A 21,953-nucleotide genomic window follows, 5' to 3' on the forward strand; every position below is an offset into this window, starting at 1 on the left:
CCATTGAGAACCATAACATACACTGCTCAGTACTGTTGTGTAATGTCCAACATGCTACTGCTGGTAGCTTATTCTGAAAATTCAACTAGAATGACAAGTACACTTTTAAAGGAGATTCTTCTTTTAAAGTAGAAATAGCCCTCATGAGATTTTCCAGTGACATGTAACTAAAATGACAGTCTGCAATTCTGTTCTTTCATCTTAAGAGTAGTGTTGAGCATTCCGATGCTGCAAGTATCGGGTATCGGCCGATACTTGCTGTATCGGAATTCCGATACCGGGATTCCGATACTCTTGTGGTATCGGGTATCGGGTATCGCAACAACATTAATGTTAAAATGTGTAAAAGAGAGAATTAAAATAAAAAATATCGCTATACTCACCTCTCCGACGCAGCCGGGACTTCAGCGAGGGAACCGGCAGCGTTGTTTGTTTAAAATTCGCGCTATTACTTGGTTACGTGAATTCCCGGCTTGTGATTGGTCAGGTCGGCCACGTTGCCGGGACGCGGACGAATCACAGCAAGCCGTGACGAAATTACGTCACGGCTTGCTGTGATTGGTCCGCGTCCCGGCAATATGGCCGCCCTGACCAATCACAAGCCGTGACGTCACGGGAGGCTGGACACGCGCCCATTTTAAAATGAGCGCGTCCAGCCTCCCGGCTTGTGATTGGTTGACCGCGGCGCAACCAATCACAAGCCGTGACGTCACGGGAGGCTGGACACGCGCCCATTTTAAAATGAGCGCGTCCAGCCTCCCGGCTTGTGATTGGTTGACCGCGGCGCAACCAATCACAAGCCGTGACGTCACGGGAGGCTGGACACGCGCCCATTTTAAAATGAGCGCGTCCAGCCTCCCGGCTTGTGATTGGTTGACCGCGGCGCAACCAATCACAAGCCGTGACGTCACGGGAGGCTGGACACGCGCCCATTTTAAAATGAGCGCGTGTCCAGCCTCCCGTGACGTCACGGCTTGTGATTGGTCAGGGCGGCCATATTGCCGGGACGCGGACCAATCACAGCAAGCCGTGACGTAATTTCGTCACGGCTTGCTGTGATTGGTCCGCGTCCCGGCAACATGGCCGACTTGACCAATCACAAGCCGGGAATTCACGTAACCAAGTAATAGCGCGAATTTTAAACAAACAACGCTGCCGGTTCCCTCGCTGAGGTCCAGGCTGCGTCGGAGAGGTGAGTATAGCGATATTTTTTATTTTACTTCTTTCTTTTACACATTTATATGGTTCCCAGGGCCTGAAGGAGAGTTTCCTCTCCTTCAGACCCTGGGAACCATCAGGAATACCGTCCGATACCTGAGTCCCATTGACTTGTATTGGTATCGGGTATCGGTATCGGATTGGATCCGATATTTTGCCGGTATCGGCCGATACTTTCCGATACCGATACTTTCAAGTATCGGACGGTATCGCTCAACACTACTTAAGAGTTGGAGGTCCCTTCCAACTGATTCTACGATATTAATAATATTGATATCATTATTGAATAATAAACTCTGTACAGTAAATTATTAGAAACTACCAGAACTCGATGTCTATATGAAGGTATAAGGGTGCGGAGTACAGACCATGGGAAGCCAATGGAACTCATGCGTTATAATTTATAGAATTGTTCCTTAAAATAAACACCTGCATCTGTTTATTCATATACTACGATTTTCTGCAGCAGCTGAGATGTAAAATATGATTTGCATCAGTTGAGATGTATTTTGATATTCTACAGCAGCTGAGGTGTATACTATGAGGTTCTGCAGCAGCCAAGGTGTATATTTTGAGGTTCTGCAGCAGCTGAGGTGTATTATGATATTCTGCAGCAGCTGAGGTGTATACTGTGAGGTTTCTGCAGCAGCTGAGGTTTATTATGAGGTTGTGCAGCAGCTGAGTTGTATATTATGATGTTCTGCAGCAGCTGAGGTAAAACTACGATGTTCTGCAGCAGCTGTGGTGTATTATGATATTCTGTAGCAGCTGAGGTTTATACTATGATGTTCTGCAGCAGCTGCGGTTTATATTATGATGTTCTGCAGCAGCTGAGGTGTATTATGATGTTCTGCAGCAGCTGAGGTGTATTGTGTTCTGCAGCAGCTGAGGTGTATTATGAGGTTCTGCAGCAGCTGAGGTGTATTATGATGTTCTGCAGCAGCTGAGGTGTATACTATGATGTTCTGCAGCAGCTGAGGTGTATTATGATGTTCTGCAGCAGCTGAGGTGTATACTATGATGTTCTGCAGCAGCTGAGGTGTATTATGATGTTCTGCAGAAGCTGAGGTGTATACTATGATGTTCTGCAGCAGCTGAGGTGAATTCTGATGTTCTGCAGCAGAGTAGGTGTATATTATGAGGTTCTGCAGCAGCTGAGGTGTATTATGATGTTCTTCAGAAGCTGAGGTGTATACTATGATATTCTGCAACAGCTGAGTTGTATATTATGAGGTTCTGCAGCAGCTGAGGTGTATTATGATGTTCTTCAGAAGCTGAGGTGTATACTATGATATTCTGCAACAGCTGAGGTGTATTATGATGATCTCTAGCAGCCGAGGTGTATGCTATGATGTTTTGCAGCAGCTGAGGTGTATTATGATGTTCTGCAGCAGCTGAGGTTTATTATGAAATTCTGCAGCAGCTGAGGTGTATTATGAAGTTCTGCAGCAGGTGAGATGTATTATGAGGTTTTGCAGCAGCTAAGGTGTATTATGAGCTTCTGCAGCAGCTAAGGTGTATTATGAGGTTCTGCAGAAGCTGAGGTGTATTATGAGGCTCTGCAGCAGCTCTGCAGCAGCTGAGGTGTATACTATGAGGCTCTGTAGCAGCTGAGGTGTATTATGCGGTTCTGCAGCAGCTGAGGTGTATTATGAAGTTCTGCAGCAGCTGAGATGTATTATGAGGTTTTGCAGCAGCTAAGGTGTATTATGAGCTTCTGCAGCAGCTAAGGTGTATTATGAGGTTCTGCAGCAGCTGAGGTGTATTATGAGGTTCTGCAGAAGCTGAGGTGTATTATGAGGCTCTGTAGCAGCTGAGGTGTATTATGCGGTTCTGCAGCAGCTGAGGTGTATTATGAAGTTCTGCAGCACCTGAAGTGTATACTATGAGGTTCTGCAGAAGCTAAGGTTTATACTATGAGGTTCTTCTGCAGCTGAGGTGTATTATGATGTTCTGCAGCAGCTGAGGTTTATTATGAAGTTCTGCAGCAGCTGAGGTGTATACTATGAGGTTCTGCAGCAGCGAAAACACTGATTTATGTAAGGCACGTTGCAGCTGCTGAAGAACCTCATCTTATAAAGGCAATGCACACCAGTCAATTAGAGGCGGTGACCGGCAGAGTCCCGGTGTTTTCGCAGCGCCGTAACGACATTTATGTAAATAGTAATAAATCCATTGTTCCACTTCTTTCCTCTCAGCGACACATTGTGGCTTTATCGCTATTTTGTGTGTCTTCTTCTTCTCCCTCCTCTGTCTTCAGAGTTGTGTCTCTATCCTGCTGCAATCCATTGCACCAGAAACCCTCCCCTAGCAGACCCTGGATGTAGCAGTGCTGAGGATGTCACCGGCCGCATTCATCACTCCACAACCCTGCAGCCATCTCCAGTGCATATCTATCACAGAGGGAGGAGGAGGACAGTGCAGCTCAGCAGTGGTCATTGCCTCCTCCTGGATCTTGTCTTTAGTCATTTTTTTGGCCATTTTCTTGCAGACACTTTCAGAAGGATCCTGGCTGCCATCTATCTGCTGTGGAGCATACAGAACAGAGTAAGTGAATTCCAGGACAGGCTTCTTTCCCTCTCAGCATGCAGTAGTAATGAGAGGCAGAGAAGCAAGGAGAGAGAGAAAGAGGAGGAGGAGGGGGGGAACTCAGAGGGAGAGGAAGAGGAAGGCAGATTTTCACAAGCCTTGCAAAGCCAAGACTGGGAGCAAGCATCTCCATCCAGGACCAGGATCCAGGGGCTTGTGTGACCCAGAAACTCTCCTGCAGCTGGACTACAGAACAAGGGAGGGAGGGAGGATGAGCCTGGAAGGGCTGTGACTAGGCGAATTACAACAGGAAGGGGATGAATGATTTCTTTTTTTTGCATCCTTCATCCAGATCTGCCTCATTCAAAGAATGCAAGCACTGGCAGGTAAGCAGCACCTACTGCAAGCACTGTCAATGCCTATTATGTGGATTCCTCCCCATACCCAATGCATGGTGCCTCCAGTTTCTAATAGGGGTGGGGCAGAAAGCTTCTCCCCCCAATCCATCAGCCCCCTCTTCAGTCTGAGGGGCTGGCAGAGTCATCCCCATTGCCGCCATCAAGGCTGCTATTATTATTTTTATTTATTTATTATTATTATTTTTTATGTTTATTTTTGTCGTATTTATTTATTGTATTTATTTATTAATCATCTATTTTCATTGCGGTTTTTTTTTAATAACAAAGTGTACTGGGTCTAATTCAATAAGGATGTGATGATAGCAGAGAATACATGTGCACCAGGAGCTTCAATCTGCAGCAGAACAGTCCAGGCTGCTTTCAGGTGCAGGAGCTGCTGCTGCTGCTCTTTGCTGCTACTACTCTCCCCCCAACCTCCCATTCAGCATCTGTCAAATCTCCAAGAGGATTAATCCTTTACTGACAAAAGGTACAAAGGAGAGAAAGGGAAGAGGAGGTGGGGGTTACCATATTTATGCATTGTTTCCTATGATGGGGGAATCCTTGCTGCATCTTACTCCTGTTGGCGACCTACTGTAATGCCTCCCCCCTCTGTGCAAAAATTGAAACATGGATGAAGTCATATGTAATGATGTGACCTAAATTTGCACATTGCCTGTTGCCCTAGAATCATGCCGGAATAGGCAAGGTGCAGTCAGATTTTGCAAAAAAAAAGCTTCCTTTCTGACTATATAGTGTGAAGGTAAGGCTATGACATTACGGACTCTCTAATTGCTGGCTGGACATGCTAAGGAGACTGGGGGGGTGTACTCTTGGTCTCTGTTTACTATAGGGAGGAGGGGGAGACAGACTTTGTGATGTCCTGACACCTGGGAAAGGCAATGAATGACTCGGAATCTTGTGTATTTCCTAATTTTGCACAGTTGTAACAGAGCTGAAATTGTCGTTTAACTCTTTCCATGCTACATTGTTTTTTCTTATTTTATTTTTTATTTTTCATGCAGTCCCATCGCTTTTAGGATTTTATCGTTTTGGTGCAGTGGTTGCAGCTGGGTGATAATATCCTCCGACCAGATCTGGTATGATCAGTTGTCTGTCTGTTAGATTGTCGATGATTTTTTTTTTTTTTTTAGGTTTAGCTTTTTTGGTGAGTTTTTGATGTTGCAGGTTTTCTGCACCCATTAAGTAAAATAAATTGCGCAGCGTAAAAAAAAAAACTCTCCAAAAACTCATGGTGGGATCAAAGCTTTATGGTCTGTAGAGTGTTTGTATTGCATGACTGCAGATTGCTGCCCATGGTGCTGAAATGCAGCTCACTTCGTCCATTACAGCCCAAATCACTGCAGGCGACCACAGCTGGCGCCCCGACATCTGCTTCCAATGGCAGCGCTGATAGCACCTGTAGGATTATTCCATGTTGTCTGGCAATTACCGGCAACCTGTAGCCCATTCGCCATCTCCAATCCCAACAGTCTGAAAACCCCTTTTGTGCTTATCGTAGCTCAGGAGTTTTTATCTAAAAGCCAATAGTCAACACAATCCCGCCTGGTCCATCAGCGCACAATGCTCTATTTTCTAAATGGACAGATACACATAGCGTCAGCCATCATCTCCTGTATAACAGTCAGCTGCAATAACCGCCCGCTCTGAGTGTAACACAAGGTGCTTAGTCCTTAAGCCTATCCATTATATGTCTGCTGGAAATACTGTCCATAGGCAAGGTCAGTGGTCTGCATAGAATCCATGCTCTGCCAACAATATTCTATTATCTATCTATCTATCTATCTATCTATCTATCTATCTATCTATCTATCTATCTAGTATCTATCTATCTATCTATCTATCTATCTATCTATCTAGTATCTATCTATTTATTATCTATCATCGATCTATTATCTATCTATAATCTATCTATTATCTATCTATTATCTCTCTATTATCTATCCATCTATCTATCTATTATCTATCTATTTATTATCTATCTATTATCTCTCTATTATCTATCTATCATCTATCAATCTATCTATCTATTATCTATCTATCATCTATCTATCTATCTATCTATCTATCTAGTATCTATCTATCTATCTATCTAGTATCTATCTATTTATTATCTATCATCGATCTATTATCTATCTATCTATCTATCTATCTATCTATCTATTATCTATATATCTATCTGTTATCTATTTATTATCTATCTATCATCTACCTACCTTTCCTTCCTTTTTTTTCCTTCCCTTTTTTCCTTTCCTTCCTTCTTTTCCTTCCTTCCTTTCCTTCATTCCCTTCCCTTTCTTTTACTTTCCTTCCATCCTTTCTCTTTCTTTCCTTCCTGTCTCCTTCCTTCCTTTCTCTTTTGTCCTTTTCTTTCTTTCTTTCTTCCTTCCATCCTTTCTCTTTCCTTCCTTTCCTTCCTTCTTTTCCTTCCTTTCTTTCCTTCATTTCTTTCCTTTTGCTCCTTCCTTTCTCTTTCTTTCTGTCCTTCATCCATTCATTCTGTTCTTCCTTTCTCTTTCTCCCTATCCTTCCTTCCGTCCTTCCTCTGTCTCCTTCCTTTCTCTGCCTTCCTTCCTTTCTCTTTCCTTCATTCACATATCTGTCTTCACATCTATCACATTCTGTCTCTCCGTCCCTCCCTCTATCTTCCTGTCTATCTATCTCGTACCTTTCTCTCTATCCATAGATCTATCAGATTACCGATATCTGACCTCGGAGATTTTAGGTAATGCTCCATCTTCATTCTCGTCTCTCCTATTTCTGTGGTAGACACTGAGTAATTTCTTTGTTATTCGGCAGAAGTGATGGAATTACTGACACAAGTAGTAATCACTGTGCACAGAGGAATCGGTGAATGGCTGCACTCAGCTCTGCTCCATCTGCGCTCTCCTGTTTCCCGCACTCAGTCCTCGGTGTAGACCGGGTATTCTTGTCCTGTCATCTCTGTTAATCCAAATGAGTAAGCTTTGCTTCGGCTTCTGAATGAATGCACTGAAGAATTATTCCCAGATTATTTTGACAGATGTGTTTAGTGTGTTGTCAGGCGGAGGGTTTTTGTTTTACATTATGTGTCTTTTGTCTGGAGATTCTTCGCCGGCTTTTTGTGTCCTTGCTTCATAAACAAGATGACTTTATTCCTTTTTTTTGTGTAAATTGTTCTATTTTCCGCCTTTTGTTCTTTGGCAGAGTGATACATTTGTAATCGTTAACCAATTACAGCAGCAGAAAAACACAGAGGAGCCGGTTCATCAAGAGGGGCTTATTATTGGGAGTGCGGAGCATCCTTTTTTTTATAGCTGGGATAATGGGAAATACATAGGACAATGATTTTCAATGCTGATATGTAGGGAAGTGGCAGGTTTGGAGATACTGATATAATGGTATCTGCAGAATATGTGATGGCAAAACCTACCAGCCTAAAGGAGTTGTCCAGTCTTAAGTTAAAAGTCTGCAGTCACACTATGTAACTTCAGACTTGGGAATACTCACATCGCGTGCTGTCAGGATTCTCTGGTGCTGGGAGCGGATGGTCATGTGACCGCAAGTATGGGATATGCATACTCCTGGCCACATTCCAACTAGACTGCACCTATCTAGTTGGACTGTGCCTATCACACACTCCTTTATTATTATTATTTTTTTTATGCTTTTTTCCAGCAAAATCTGAAGCCACTTGCCTTTAAGTCACATCAGACGTATAGTTATACCGGCACCATCCACGCTTAGCTGTTCGTATTAGGTTACGGATATGTTTTCTATCTTTATATCACCCTCACATTAGGGTTGACAGTTACCTATGTTCATATGCTTCATTACAGTTATTGACACAATATAAATTTGGAGCTTTTGGCCTTCATGTCACATTAGACGCATAACAATGACTGGTTAGTATACCAACATCAGTACATTCTTTACGTTACTCATGTATATCCTATTCCATAGTTTTTTATTTTTATGTCTTTAGGGTGATTACTCTCCCGTTAGGTCACTTAGGGCTGTACCCCATATATTTGGACCCAATTGATGTACAGGGACACCTGCTATACTTACCACTTGAGCAGTAGGGTATGTAAGATACTCCTTCTCTCCTATCCTTATTGTTCCGATCCTCACCTCCACCACCATGCACCTATTTGTTATGAGATTTTTTGATTTTTTTTGTTCATGATACCTATTGTTGTATACATAGTTATGTATCTTATTATTCTTTTTTGTATAAATTTTGAACGCAGTTTACTGAAGAAGGTCTCGTGTTGACCGAAACGTTTTATTTTGGACTGCAATAAAAAAACTTTTCTAAGCTACAACCACGAATAAGTTGAGTGGCTAATTATTTACTATATATCACACACTCCTGACTCCATCAGTGTGCACAATGTGAGCATTCACAAGTCTGCAAACACATCACAAGTCACATAGAGTAACTGCAGATGGATCGCCCACCAGGGCCGTGAGGTACCTGGACCGGGTCTGACGGTTCTTCGGGGGTTGGCACGGCAGCAGTGACCCGATCCATGGCCCTGGGCATCCAATAAAATGGGAATGAAGGGGGAATAAAGTTTATAGGGGATTAGTTCGAGACGCCACCCGTAGTGTTCTGCAATAAGGAAATGGCCAATGCTGCGGTTCAGGTCCACTGGGGCAGTTGGTGATGCAGCAGAGGTGTTACAGCTGTCCATGGGTAGAGCTAGGCCCCAGAGCAGTTATAGAGTTAAAGTCAATGGTGGTGAATGTTGTAGTGCAGGGCAGGTGACTCAGTAAATAATTCTGAGGACACAGCAGGGTGCAGTTTCACACTTTACTCACAGTTCTTAAGGCCCCGTCACACATAGCGATTTACCAACGATCACGACCAGCGATACGACCTGGCCGTGATCGTTGGTAAGTCGCTGTGTGGTCGCTGGGGAGCTGTCACACAGACAGCTCTCTCCAGCGACCAACGATCAGGGGAACGACTTCGGCATCGTTGAAACTGTCTTCAACGATGCCGAAGTCCCCCTGCAGCACCCGGGTAACCAGGGTAAACATCGGGTTACTAAGCGCAGGGCCGCGCTTAGTAACCCGATGTTTACCCTGGTTACCAAAAAAAACAAACACTACATACTCACCATCTGATGTCCGTCAGGTCCCTTGCCGTCTGCTTCCTGCTCTGACTGAGTGCCGCCGTACAGTGAGAGCAGAGCGCAGCGGTGACGTCACTGCTGTGCTGTGCTCTCACTTTCCGGCCGGCAGTCAGTCAGAGCAGGAAGCAGACGGCAAGGGACCTGACGGACATCAGATGGTGAGTATGTACTGTTTTGTTTTTTTTTGGTAACCAGGGTAAACATCGGGTTACTAAGCGCGGCCCTGCGCTTAGTAACCCGATGTTTACCCTGGTTACCAGTGAAGACATCGCTGGATCGGTGTCACACACACCGATTCAGCGATGTCAGCGGGACCTCAACGATCAAAAAATGGCCCAGGCCATTCCGACACGACCAGCGATCTCACAGCAGGGGCCTGATCGCTGGTACGTGTCACACATAGCGAGATCGCTACTGAGGTCGCTGTTGCGTCACAAAACTTGTGACTCAGTAGCGATCTCGCTAGCGATCTCGCTAAGTGAGACGGGGCCTTTAGGTACAGTCCCCAGTTGGTTGCTGTGTCCTCCGGGTGTGTGGTCCAGCCAGCTCTCAGGTAATTTGGGGTTCACGTTCCCGAGACTCCCTTTCTTATGTGCCTTCCCTGGCCATCTCTCTGCACTGGCTTTGCCCTACTGCCTTGCGCCTCACACATAGTGTCCCAAGCCAGCAGCCTCGGATCCTGTCGGTTGACGTCCTCCTGGTCCCCTTGATCTTATGTGGCTGCCTTTTCACCGAGTGTGTATGGATGTGACTGTGACACATACAGATACCACAGCCTCCGGCTTGCTAGCTGAGCATTGTAGTTCCTCCACTAGTCTGGGGGCCAGTTCCCCCACTGCGACCTGGTCCTTCCACCCGACCACGGTTGGCATGGATTCAAGCTCCCAGGGTGGATTGCTCACTTCCCTTGCCCCTAGGACCCCTTCCCTCCTTCTCTCAGGAGCTTCTCTCTCCTCGTCTGCTCTCCTTCACTCCTCTGTTATGACCCCAGTGGACAGGGTCTCAGAGGAACGTGTAAGTCTGCAAGATACAAAAATCCAGCTCATAGGGCTGTGGTAACTGGGTTGACCAAATAGCTACTCCTAACGCCAACACTAGAAGTAGCCGGGGATCATGCCTACGGTGATCGCTAGATGACTCGCGCCAGCCGGAGAATCTAACTACCCCTAGGAGAAGAAAACAAAGACCTCTCTTGCCTCCAGAGAAAGGGACCCCAAAGCAAGATACAAGCCCCCCACAAATAATAACGGTGAGGTAAGAGGAAATGACAAACACAGAAATGAACCAGGTTCAGCAAAGAGAGGCCAGCTTACTAATAGCAGAATATAGCAAGATAACTTATCTGGTCAACAAAAACCCTATAAAAATCCACGCTGGAGATTCAAGAACCCCCAAACCGTCTAACGGTCCGGGGGGAGAACACCAGCCCCCTAGAGCTTCCAGCAAAGGTCAGGATACAGATAGGAACAAGCTGGACAAAAATACCAAACAAAACAAAATCAAAAAGCAAAGAAGCAGACTTAGCTTGAAAAACAGGAACCAGGATCAGAGGACAAGAGCACAACAGATTAGCTCTGATTTCAACGATGCCAGGCATTGAACTGAAGGTCCAGGGAGCTTATATAGCAACGCCCCTGAACTAACGGCCCAGGTGAGGATATAGGAAAAGACAGACGCTCCAGAGTCAAATCACTAATGACCACTAGAGGGAGCAAAAAGCAAAATCACAACAGTACCCCCCCCTTAGTGAGGGGTCACCGAACCCTCACCACGACCACCAGGGCGATCAGGATGAGCGGCGTGAAAGGCACGAACTAAATCGGCCGCATGAACAACAGAGGCGACCACCCAGGAATTATCTTCCTGACCATAGCCCTTCCACTTGACCAGGTACTGAAGCCTCCACCTGGAGAGACGAGAATCCAAGATCTTCTCCACCACGTACTCCAACTCGCCCTCAACCAACACCGGAGCAGGAGGCTCAGCAGAAGGAACCACAGGCACAACGTACCGCCGCAACAAGGACCTATGAAACACGTTGTGGATAGCAAACGACACAGGTAGATCCAGGCGAAAGGATACAGGATTAAGAATTTCCAATATCTTGTAAGGACCAATAAAACAAGGTTTAAATTTGGGAGAGGAAACCTTCATAGGAACAAAGCGGGAAGAAAGCCACACCAAATCCCCAACACGTAGTCGGGGACCCACACCGCGGCGGCGGTTGGCAAAGCGCTGAGCCCTCTCCTGTGACAACTTCAAGTTGTCCACCACAAGATTCCAGATCCGCTGCAACCTATCCACCACAGAATCCACCCCAGGGCAGTCAGAAGGTTCCACATGACCCGAAGAAAAACAAGGGTGGAAACCAGAGTTGCAGAAAAACGGCGAAACCAAGGTGGCGGAACTAGCCCGATTATTAAGGGCAAACTCAGCTAACGGCAAGAAGGTCACCCAATCGTCCTGATCAGCAGAGACAAAACACCTCAAATAAGCCTCCAAAGTCTGATTAGTTCGCTCCGTCTGTCCATTAGTCTGAGGATGGAAAGCAGACGAAAACGACAAGTCAATGCCCATCCTACTACAAAAGGATCGCCAGAATCTGGAAATGAACTGGGATCCTCTGTCTGACACAATATTCTCAGGGATGCCGTGCAAACGAACCACGTTCTGGAAAAACACAGGAACCAGATCGGAAGAGGAAGGCAGTTTAGGCAAAGGAACCAAATGGACCATCTTGGAGAAGCGATCACATATCACCCAGATAACAGACATGCCCTGAGACACCGGAAGATCAGAAATGAAATCCATGGAGATATGTGTCCAAGGTCTCTTAGGGACAGGCAAGGGCAAGAGCAACCCGCTGGCACGAGAACAGCAAGGCTTAGCTCGAGCACAAGTCCCACAGGACTGTACAAATGACCGCACATCCCTAGACAAGGAAGGCCACCAAAAGGATCTGGCCACCAGATCTCTGGTGCCAAAAATTCCTGGGTGACCTGCCAACACCGAGGAATGAACCTCGGAAATGACTCTGCTGGTCCACTTATCAGGCACAAACAGTCTGTCAGGTGGACAAGAATCAGGCCTATCAGCCTGAAATCTCTGCAACACACGTCGCAGATCAGGAGAAATAGCTGACAAGATAATACCATCCTTAAGAATACCAACAGGTTCAGCGACTCCAGGAGCATCAGGCACAAAGCTCCTGGAAAGAGCATCGGCCTTCACATTCTTTGAACCTGGTAAATACGAGACAACAAAGTCAAATCGGGAGAAAAACAATGACCAGCGGGCCTGTCTAGGATTCAGGCGTTTAGCAGACTCGAGATACATCAGATTTTTGTGATCAGTCAAGACCACCACACGATGCTTAGCACCCTCGAGCCAATGACGCCACTCCTCAAATGCCCATTTCATGGCCAACAACTCCCGATTGCCCACATCATAATTTCGCTCCGCAGGCGAAAACTTCCTAGAGAAAAAGGCGCAAGGTCTCATAACAGAGCAACCAGGGCCTCTCTGCGACAAAACGGCCCCTGCTCCAATCTCTGAAGCATCCACCTCAACTTGAAAGGGAAGCGAGACATCAGGCTGGCACAAAACAGGCGCCGAAGTAAACCGACGTTTCAACTCCTGGAAAGCCTCCACGGCAGCAGGAGCCCAATTAACCACATCGGAGCCCTTCTTGGTCATATCCGTCAAAGGTTTCACAATGCTAGAAAAGTTAGCGATAAAACGACGGTAGAAGTTAGCGAAACCCAAGAACTTCTGAAGACTCTTAACTGACGAGGGCTGAGTCCAATCAAGAATAGCTCGGACCTTGACTGGGTCCATCTCCACAGCAGAAGGGGAAAAAATGAACCCCAAAAAGGGAACCTTCTGTACACCAAAAAGACACTTTGAGCCCTTGACAAACAAAGAATTTTCACGCAAAATTTTAAAGACCATCCTGACCTGCTCCACATGCGAGTCCCAATTATCAGAAAAAAACCAGAATATCATCCAGATAAACGATCAGAAATTTATCCAGATAGTTCCGGAAAATGTAATGCATAAAGTACTGAAAAACTGAAGGGGCATTAGAGAGCCCAAAAGGCATCACCAAGTACTCAAAATGACCTTCGGGCGTATTGAATGCGGTTTTCCATTCATCCCCTTGCTTAATGCGCACAAGGTTGTACGCACCACGAAGGTCTATCTTGGTAAACCACTTGGCACCTTTAATCCGGGCAAACAAGTCAGACAACAGCGGCAAAGGATACTGAAATTTGACAGTGATCTTATTTAAAAGCCGATAGTCAATACAAGGCCTCAAAGATCCGTCCTTTTTAGCCACAAAAAAGAATCCCGCACCAAGAGGGGAAGAAGACGGACGGATGTGTCCTTTCTCCAGAGACTCCTTGATATATGAACGCATAGCGGTATGTTCAGGTATCGACAGATTAAACAGTCTTCCCTTAGGAAATTTACTGCCTGGAATCAAATCTATTGCACAGTCACATTCCCTATGAGGAGGCAATGCACTGGACCTGGACTCGCTAAAGACATCCTGATAATCAGACAAGTACTCCGGAACTTCCGAAGGCGTAGAAGAAGCAATAGACACAGGCAGGGAATCCTCATGAATACCACGACAGCCCCAACTAGACACTGACATAGCCTTCCAGTCAAGGACTGGATTATGGGTCTGTAACCATGGCAGCCCCAAAACAACCAAATCATGCATTTTATGTAGAACGAGAAAACGTATCACCTCGCGGTGTTCAGGAGTCATGCACATGGTAACCTGTGTCCAATACTGCGGCTTATTTTCTGCCAATGGCGTAGCATCAATACCCCTAAGAGGGATAGGATTTTCTAATGGTTCAAGAATAAAACCACAGCGCTTAGCAAATGAGAGATCCATAAGACTCAGGGCAGCACCCGAATCTACAAACGCCATGACAGGATAAGATGACAGTGAGCAAATCAAAGTTACAGACAGAATAAACTTAGGATGCAAATTACCAACGGTGACAAGACTAACAACCTTAGATATACGTTTAGAGCATGCTGAGATAACATGTGTAGAATCACCACAGTAGTAGCACAAGCCATTCCGGCGTCTATGAATTTTCCTCTCATTTCTAGTCAGGATTCTATCACATTGCATCAAATCAGGTGTCCGTTCAGACAACACCATGAGGGAATTTGCGGTTTTTCTATCACATTGCATCACATCAGGTGTCTGTTCAGACAACAACATGAGGGAATTTGCGGTTTTGCGCTCCCGCAACCGCCGGTCAATTTGAATAGCCAGGGACATGGTATCATTCAGACCTGTGGGAATGGGAAAACCCACCATAACATTCTTAATGGCCTCAGAAAGGCCATTTCTAAAATTAGCGGCCAGTGCACACTCGTTCCAATGTGTCAGCACGGACCATTTCCGAAATTTTTGGCAATACACCTCAGCCTCGTCCTGGCCCTGAGACATAGCCAGCAAGGCTTTCTCTGCCTGAATCTCAAGATTGGGTTCCTCATAAAGTAAACCGAGCGCCAGAAAAAAGGCATCAATATCAGCCAATGCCGGATCTCCTGGCGCCAACGAAAAAGCCCAATCCTGAGGGTCACCCCGTAAGAATGAAATAACAATTTTTACTTGTTGAGCAGAGTCTCCAGACGAACAAGGTTTCAGGGACAAAAATAATTTACAATTATTCCTGAAATTCCTAAACTTAAATCGGTCTCCTGAAAACAGTTCAGGAATCGGAATCTTGGGTTCAGACCTAGGATTTCTGGTAACATAATCTTGTATACCCTGCACACGAGCGGCAAGCTGGTCCACACTTGTAATCAAGGTCTGGACATTCATGTCTGCAGCAAGCTTAAGCCACTCTGAGGTAAAGGGGAAAAGAAAAAAAAAAAAAATGAGAGAGGGAAAAAAAAAAACTCAAAATTTTCTTTCTTATAATCCCACTTCTGCAATGCATTAAACATTTAATACTGGCCTGGCATACTGTTATGACCCCAGTGGACAGGGTCTCAGAGGAACGTGTAAGTCTGCAAGATACAAAAATCCAGCTCATAGGGCTGTGGTAACTGGGTTGACCAAATAGCTACTCCTAACGCCAACACTAGAAGTAGCCGGGGATCATGCCTACGGTGATCGCTAGATGACTCGCGCCAGCCGGAGAATCTAACTACCCCTAGGAGAAGAAAACAAAGACCTCTCTTGCCTCCAGAGAAAGGGACCCCAAAGCAAGATACAAGCCCCCCACAAATAATAACGGTGAGGTAAGAGGAAATGACAAACACAGAAATGAACCAGGTTCAGCAAAGAGAGGCCAGCTTACTAATAGCAGAATATAGCAAGATAACTTATCTGGTCAACAAAAACCCTATAAAAATCCACGCTGGAGATTCAAGAACCCCCGAACCGTCTAACGGTCCGGGGGGAGAACACCAGCCCCCTAGAGCTTCCAGCAAAGGTCAGGATACAGATAGGAACAAGCTGGACAAAAATACCAAACAAAACAAAAGCAAAAAGCAAAGAAGCAGACTTAGCTTGAAAAACAGGAACCAGGATCAGAGGACAAGAGCACAACAGATTAGCTCTGATTTCAACGATGCCAGGCATTGAACTGAAGGTCCAGGGAGCTTATATAGCAACGCCCCTGAACTAACGGCCCAGGTGAGGATATAGGAAAAGACAGACGCTCCAGAGTCAAATCACTAATGACCACTAGAGGGAGCAAAAAGCAAAATCACAACACTCCTCCCCACCAACTCTTTACTAACTCGCTGACTAACTCCGCCTCTAACTCTCACTCTCTCCACCCACACCCTCTACCTAGTTCCCCCTTCCACCCTCAATAGGGTCCACCCATATCCCCTGGCCTGGAGTGGTGTGATGTTGGATGCTAGTGAAATGCCCGCCAGGGCCGTAGAATACTCGGTATCGGGTCCGGTACTTAAAGGGACATGTGACGGCGGCGGTGACCTGGTCTGTGGCCCTGGGCACCCTTGTTAAAGGGATGGTCTTTAAAGGGGTTTTTGAAATTAGGAAAGTTCGTGACGCCACCTGTGGTATTCGGTCAGTGGGGACTGGCACTGCTTAAAGGGGTCCTCTGGGGTGATGTTAGGGATGGTATAACTTCCCACAGGTGAAGTAGGTCCCCAGGGCTCCCGATGTATTTGGCCGGGATGGTGAATGCTGCAAATAATTGGAGGACACAGGGTTGCAGTCTTTACCTGATTTACTGTGATGGTATGCAGCCTCAGTCCAGGGTACTGGTAACAGGTGTAGCTGGAGTCCAGGCAGCCTGAAGACAGGTGGAAATCACCTTGACAGGTGAGTTTGGGAGCCTTCCACTATACGATGGTCTGTGGTCCCTTGCTGCCTGTAGCTCTCTAACAAGGCCCTCTTTCTTCCCTGTCCAGGGACAGTACCTGCATGGTAGACAACTTGAGCAGTGTCTTTTGGGTCTCTGTTCACGGGGACTCTGGACTCTGATTGCTGCTGTACCTCAGGTATTATGTGGGCAAGTCCATTTTAGTTTCCTGCCCTCTGGTTCTGCCATGGGGCTTGCAGTACCCCTCAGCCTCGGGCTCTCGGTACCAGGTTTCTGCGCTCAGCTTAGAGAGGCCCAATAGCAGTCTTTCTCTAGCTCCTAAGTACCTCTGTCCTCCTTCACTGTCTGCTACCAACTGTCAACTGTCTGCTTCTCTGCCTAGCAACTGCCTAGCAACTGACTCATCCTCCCGACCAGAGAGAGCAGCTCTCCTAAAGTCGGGTGTAGAGCTCTCCCTTCTGGCCTGGAGGCAGAATGTGTTGCATGTAAGGTTACCTGCCAAAGGGATCCCTCCTGTCTCCAGGCATGGCATTGCCCTCCCCGAGAGGAAGGCAATACCACTGTGGTACCTGAACTCCTGGGGTGCCACACTAGTATGGGTCTCGGGTAGTGTCCCCTCCTTACCCGAGAGTGGAGTACCACACCTCTGGCTGAGTTGCAGTACCTCTGTGGCAACTGGACCCTCAAAGATGCCACACAGACTTTATCTTAACTGGGATATCTGGGACTTAAAAAAAGGCACGTAGTTGCTAACAGAGGCAACTACCTGTCTGTTGTACCCGGCATCGGTCATTGACCACTTCTGCCTGAGATTCAGCTACTCCCTGTCGACAGAAAAGCAGTTTCTCAACCTGCTGACAGGGCAGGACTACTGGTGTCATGCTGATTGACAACCTGCTCTCAGCTGCCTAATTGGGGGAAGCCCGCAGTCAATCGGTATGGCACCAGTAGTGTCGCCCTGTCAACAGGAAGAGAAACTGCTGCTCTGTTGACAGGGAGTAGCTGAATCTCTCAATGAGAGGCACCGGGTAAAACAGACAGGTAGTTGCCTTTGTTAATTATTTTTTTTTAAAGTCCCAGATATCCCCTTTAAGACAACATCTTTAAACCAACCATTCCCTAAAATCTTTCTTAAAGGGAAAGTGCACCTGTAAGCATTCTCTGAAAAGTTGCTTTTTTACAAGAAATTCTTAGCAGAGGACTTTGCCCAGTGACTTTTTCCAATCACTAGACTCTGACTTCCATGTCTCTTTGCCTAATGACTCGAAGATTCAAACGTTCAGATTTTTAATTGCCGATTACAGGATACAGATCAGAGTTCTGAACTTTCTAGTAACTTTTTAGAATAAGCTGCCATTTGTGTGTACACAGCCACTCTCTGACTTGAATTCTGTATTTTCTAAAGGTTTCCCTTCTATAGACTTTCTTTAATAATTTGCAATTGACTCTGAGCTGGTGGGAGGAGACAAACTAATATGATGTCTCTCATACATTGCACAACACACAGATAAAGGGATTCTTGCTCTTCATACCTTAGTTAACATAGGGACAGAAGCAGCATCATTCTAGAAGGCAATATACAGCAGTACTGAGCAGTGCAGGTGTGAATTCATCTCTAGGGTGAGACAAAAGACTTGTTAGAAAGCTCGGCATAATATTTTTGTGTCTTCCTCTGCCTGTTTTATCGATGCTTCTCATTCCTTTTCCCACTTCCTTCTCTATGTAATATAATAGTTCCTCACTGTGCTGGAAGTTCATTTTAACTTGAGCTATACAAAGTTGAACCATTTTTTCAGAGTGTATGGTGAGTTCCGGAGGTAGGGGAGGTAGTTCAGTGGAGAAAAAAGCAGATTTCTTTGATAAGATATTTTACAAATTTTCTTGAATTTGCTTGTGTTGATGCTTTACGCAAAGTTTTGCGAAAGCACAGTCCCACTTTAAATGGTACGGAACTCATAGTATGAACAGGTACCAAAAATTAGCTTTTTCTAGGTTTGGTACAGAGCTCATAGACTTGCTATATTAAGTTCTAGTCATTGATGGAGGTAAAGATTGATCTCCACTGATAACATCTTCTGAAATGTCTCTATAGAAAACATACCCTTTGAGACAACACTACTATAAATGAGTCATGTGACAGTAAAATTTCATGGTGGATAAATGGACATTGGTAAAGTTGTAGGCTTTTTCATTCCTGGTGGATAAATGGATATTGGTAAATTGTAGGCTTTCTCATTCCTGGTGGATAAATGGACATTGGTAAAGTTGTAGACTTTCTCATTCCTGGTGGATAAATGGACATTGGTAAAGTTGTAGGCAACATTTTATCTATGGCATTCATCGATGCTGCCTGTTTGTGTATAAAGTCATCTACGAAGTTTTTCGTTCATCCACGTCACAGTATCTCCAGTAGGGTTAAGTCAACTTTGGCTAGACCCGTGTAGATATCTTGAAAAGTTTTCAAGATTTAGACGATGGTCCACCTGATTTGCCGTTACTAGGTAGGTCTACAAGCCTCAGATTTGCTTTTCTTATCTAGATTTGCATCTAACTTTGATGCAAAACTTTCGCAATGGCTTAAAATTAGGCAACCTCATTAAATCCCTTCAGTTTAAAGGGAATCAATCACATTGAACATGGTGTTCAGTCTGAGCGCAGTAGTGACAAAGCAGAAGGATCTGAAAGGACTGATTTATAGTCTTATGGGAAAAGATTCAGTAGAACTTTTTTTCTTGACTTAGGAGTCCAGTGGGTGGTCTTACTCACCCAATGTTAAAGACCACCCGCTGGACTGCTAACCTCAGAATTAAAATGAGTGAATTAGAAGTTATATTGTATCTTTTCCTAGCATACTATATCAATCCGTACATTTCCTCCTGCTCTTTACCAAGATGGCCACAGATTGACTACATGCCTAACGTGATGATCCTTTTTATTAAAAAAAAGTTGATGGGATAAACAGTGAAACATCTACTAAATTTCTAATTAAGTTGATTTCCTTGACCCTCATATCAACTACCGGATGATTTATATACTGTCTACTGCTATTTAAAGGGGCTGTGTGGTGAAAGCAAGTAATCGCCTATCCACTTAGGATAGCTGATAACTTACTAATCGGTGTGTGTCCGATCATTAGGACCTGCACTGACTGGCAGAATAGAGACGCTTTATTCCTATTACAAAAATGTGAGCGCCATTTATTCTCAACTGGATGGTGGCCCGATTTTAACGCATCGAGTATTCTAGAATATGCATGTCCACGTAATATATTGCCCAGTTACGTAGTATATTGCCCAGTCACATAGTATATTGCCCAGTCACGTAGTATATTGCCCAGCCACGTAGTATATTGCCCAGCCACGTAGTATTTAGTATATTGCCCAGTGACGTAGTATATTGGCCAGCGATGTAGTATAGTGCTCAGCGCTGTAGTATATTGCCCAGTTGCGTAGTATATTGCCCAGCGACGTAGTATATTGCCCAGTCACGTAGTATATTGCCCAGTTACGTAGTATATTGCTCAGTGACGTAGTATACAGCACAGAGCCACGTAGTATATTGCACAGCGACGTAGTATATTGCCCAGTCACGTAGTATATTGCCCAGTTACGTAGTATATTGCTCAGTGACGTAGTATACAGCACAGAGCCACGTAGTATATTGCACAGCGAAGTAGTATAGAGCACAGAGCCACGTAGTATATTAGCCAGTCACGTAGTATATTGCCCTGCCACGTTTGTCACAGGTTAAAAAATAAAAAATAAACATATACTCACCTTTCCGAGGGCCCCTTGTAGTCCACGGCAGCTTCCGGTCCCAGGGTTGGTCTGAGCGCAGGTCCTGTGATGACGTCACGGTCACATGACCGTGACGTCACGTCAGCTCCTTGCCGCGCAGGCGCACAGGACTTGTGATGACGTCGCGGTCACATGACCGTGACGTCATGGCAAGTCCTGCTGCCATACCACCTTTGCCACCGCAAGCTGCAACGGAAGATGGCGGGCTGCGCAAGCGGCTCAGTGGACTACAGAGGGTGAGTATAGCAGGTTTTTTTTTTATTATTTATTATTTTTAACATTACATTTTGTACTATTGATGCCGCATAGGCAGCGTCAATAGTACAAAGTTGGGGACACACAGGGTTAATAGCGGCGGTAGCGGAGTGCGTTACCCGCGGCATAACGCGGTCCGTTACCGCCGGCATTAACCCTGTGTGAGCGGTGTTTGCGGGTGCCGAGCAGTGAGTGCGGGGAGTAAGGAGCGGCCATTTTTTTCTGGACTGTGCGCGTCGCTGATTGATCGCGGCAGCCATGACAGGCAGCTGCCGAGACCAATCAGCGAACGAATAACCGTGACAGAAGGACAGAAAGACGGAAGTACCCTTAGGCAATTATATAGTAGATGGGGCTGCCGGAAAAAGCTGACCGTAGCTCCACAGTGAATGAATAGTAGTGAATGTCCGAGAGTGAACGAATAGAGCGGCAGTTGAGCACTGCTACCGCATTCTAATGGGTTAAAAGTGTCCTGTTCTGACAATTAGTGCGGGTCCCAGGGGGTCTGACCACCACCGATCAACAAGTTATTCACCAAACAACCTCTTTAACTATGTCTACCACTAAGAATGACCATGGGTAAATAGTTACATTTCTTCTTCTTCCTTTTTTCCTCTTTTTCCTTCTTCCTTCTTCCTTATTTGTTATTATTCTTTCTTCCTTCTTCCTTTTTCTTTTTTTTTTTGTTCCTTCATTTTCTTCCTTTGTCTTCTTCCCTCTTCTTCCTTCTCCTTCCTTCTTCTTCATCATTTTTTCCTCTTCCTATTACCTTCTTCTTCCTTCTTCATTCATCTTTCCTTCTTCTTCTTCATTAATCTTCTTCCTTCTTCTTCTCTTCCTTCTTCCTTCATCTTCTTCCTTTATCTTTTTCTTCGTTTATCTTCCTTCTTCTTCATTATTTTCTACCTTCTTCTTCTTCTTCTTCTTCTTCTTCTTCCGTCTTCTTCCTTCTTCTTCCTTCTTCTTCATCCTTTTTTCTTATTCTTTTTCCTTCTGCTTCATTCATTTTCTTCCTTCTTCTTCTCTTCCTTCTTCTTCCTTCATCTTCTTCCTTTATCTTTTTCCTTCATCTTCTTCCTTCTTCTTCATTAATTTTCTACCTTCTTCTTCTTCTTCTTCCTTCTTCCTTCTCCTTCCTTATTCTTCATCCTTTTTTCTTCCTTTGTCCTTCTTTTTCCTTCTTCTTCATTCATTTTCTTCCCTCTTCTTCTTCCTTTTTCTTCATTCATCTTCTTCCTTCTTCTTCTCTTCCTTCTTCTTTCTTCTTCTTTTCTT

The 21,953-nt window shown here is 45.3% G+C and overlaps 1 protein-coding gene across 10 annotated transcripts in view; it reads left to right on the plus strand.

Annotated features, from left to right (window-relative positions):
* Positions 1–3,530: 3,530 nt before the first annotated feature.
* SYT3 (synaptotagmin 3) overlaps positions 3,531–21,953 on the plus strand; it is a 255,817-nt gene continuing 237,394 nt past the window's right edge. The window contains exons 1-3 of one of the 10 annotated variants that reach the window (XM_077259820.1): positions 3,538–3,765; positions 4,100–4,133; positions 5,171–5,245. Coding sequence is in view for 3 of the 10 variants with exons in the window: in XM_077259812.1 (XP_077115927.1) it covers positions 3,557–3,765; positions 5,171–5,245 (284 nt within the window). In the remaining 7 variants the exon portion in view is untranslated. Of the gene's footprint in view, positions 3,766–3,823; positions 4,134–4,461; positions 4,636–4,836; positions 4,909–5,170; positions 5,246–21,953 lie in introns of those variants that run through there. The other 9 variants (XM_077259819.1, XM_077259822.1, XM_077259812.1 and 6 more) reach the window with 9 other exon arrangements.

Source organism: Ranitomeya variabilis, chromosome 4, assembly GCF_051348905.1.
Source record: "Ranitomeya variabilis isolate aRanVar5 chromosome 4, aRanVar5.hap1, whole genome shotgun sequence".
Taxonomy (NCBI): domain Eukaryota; kingdom Metazoa; phylum Chordata; class Amphibia; order Anura; family Dendrobatidae; genus Ranitomeya; species Ranitomeya variabilis.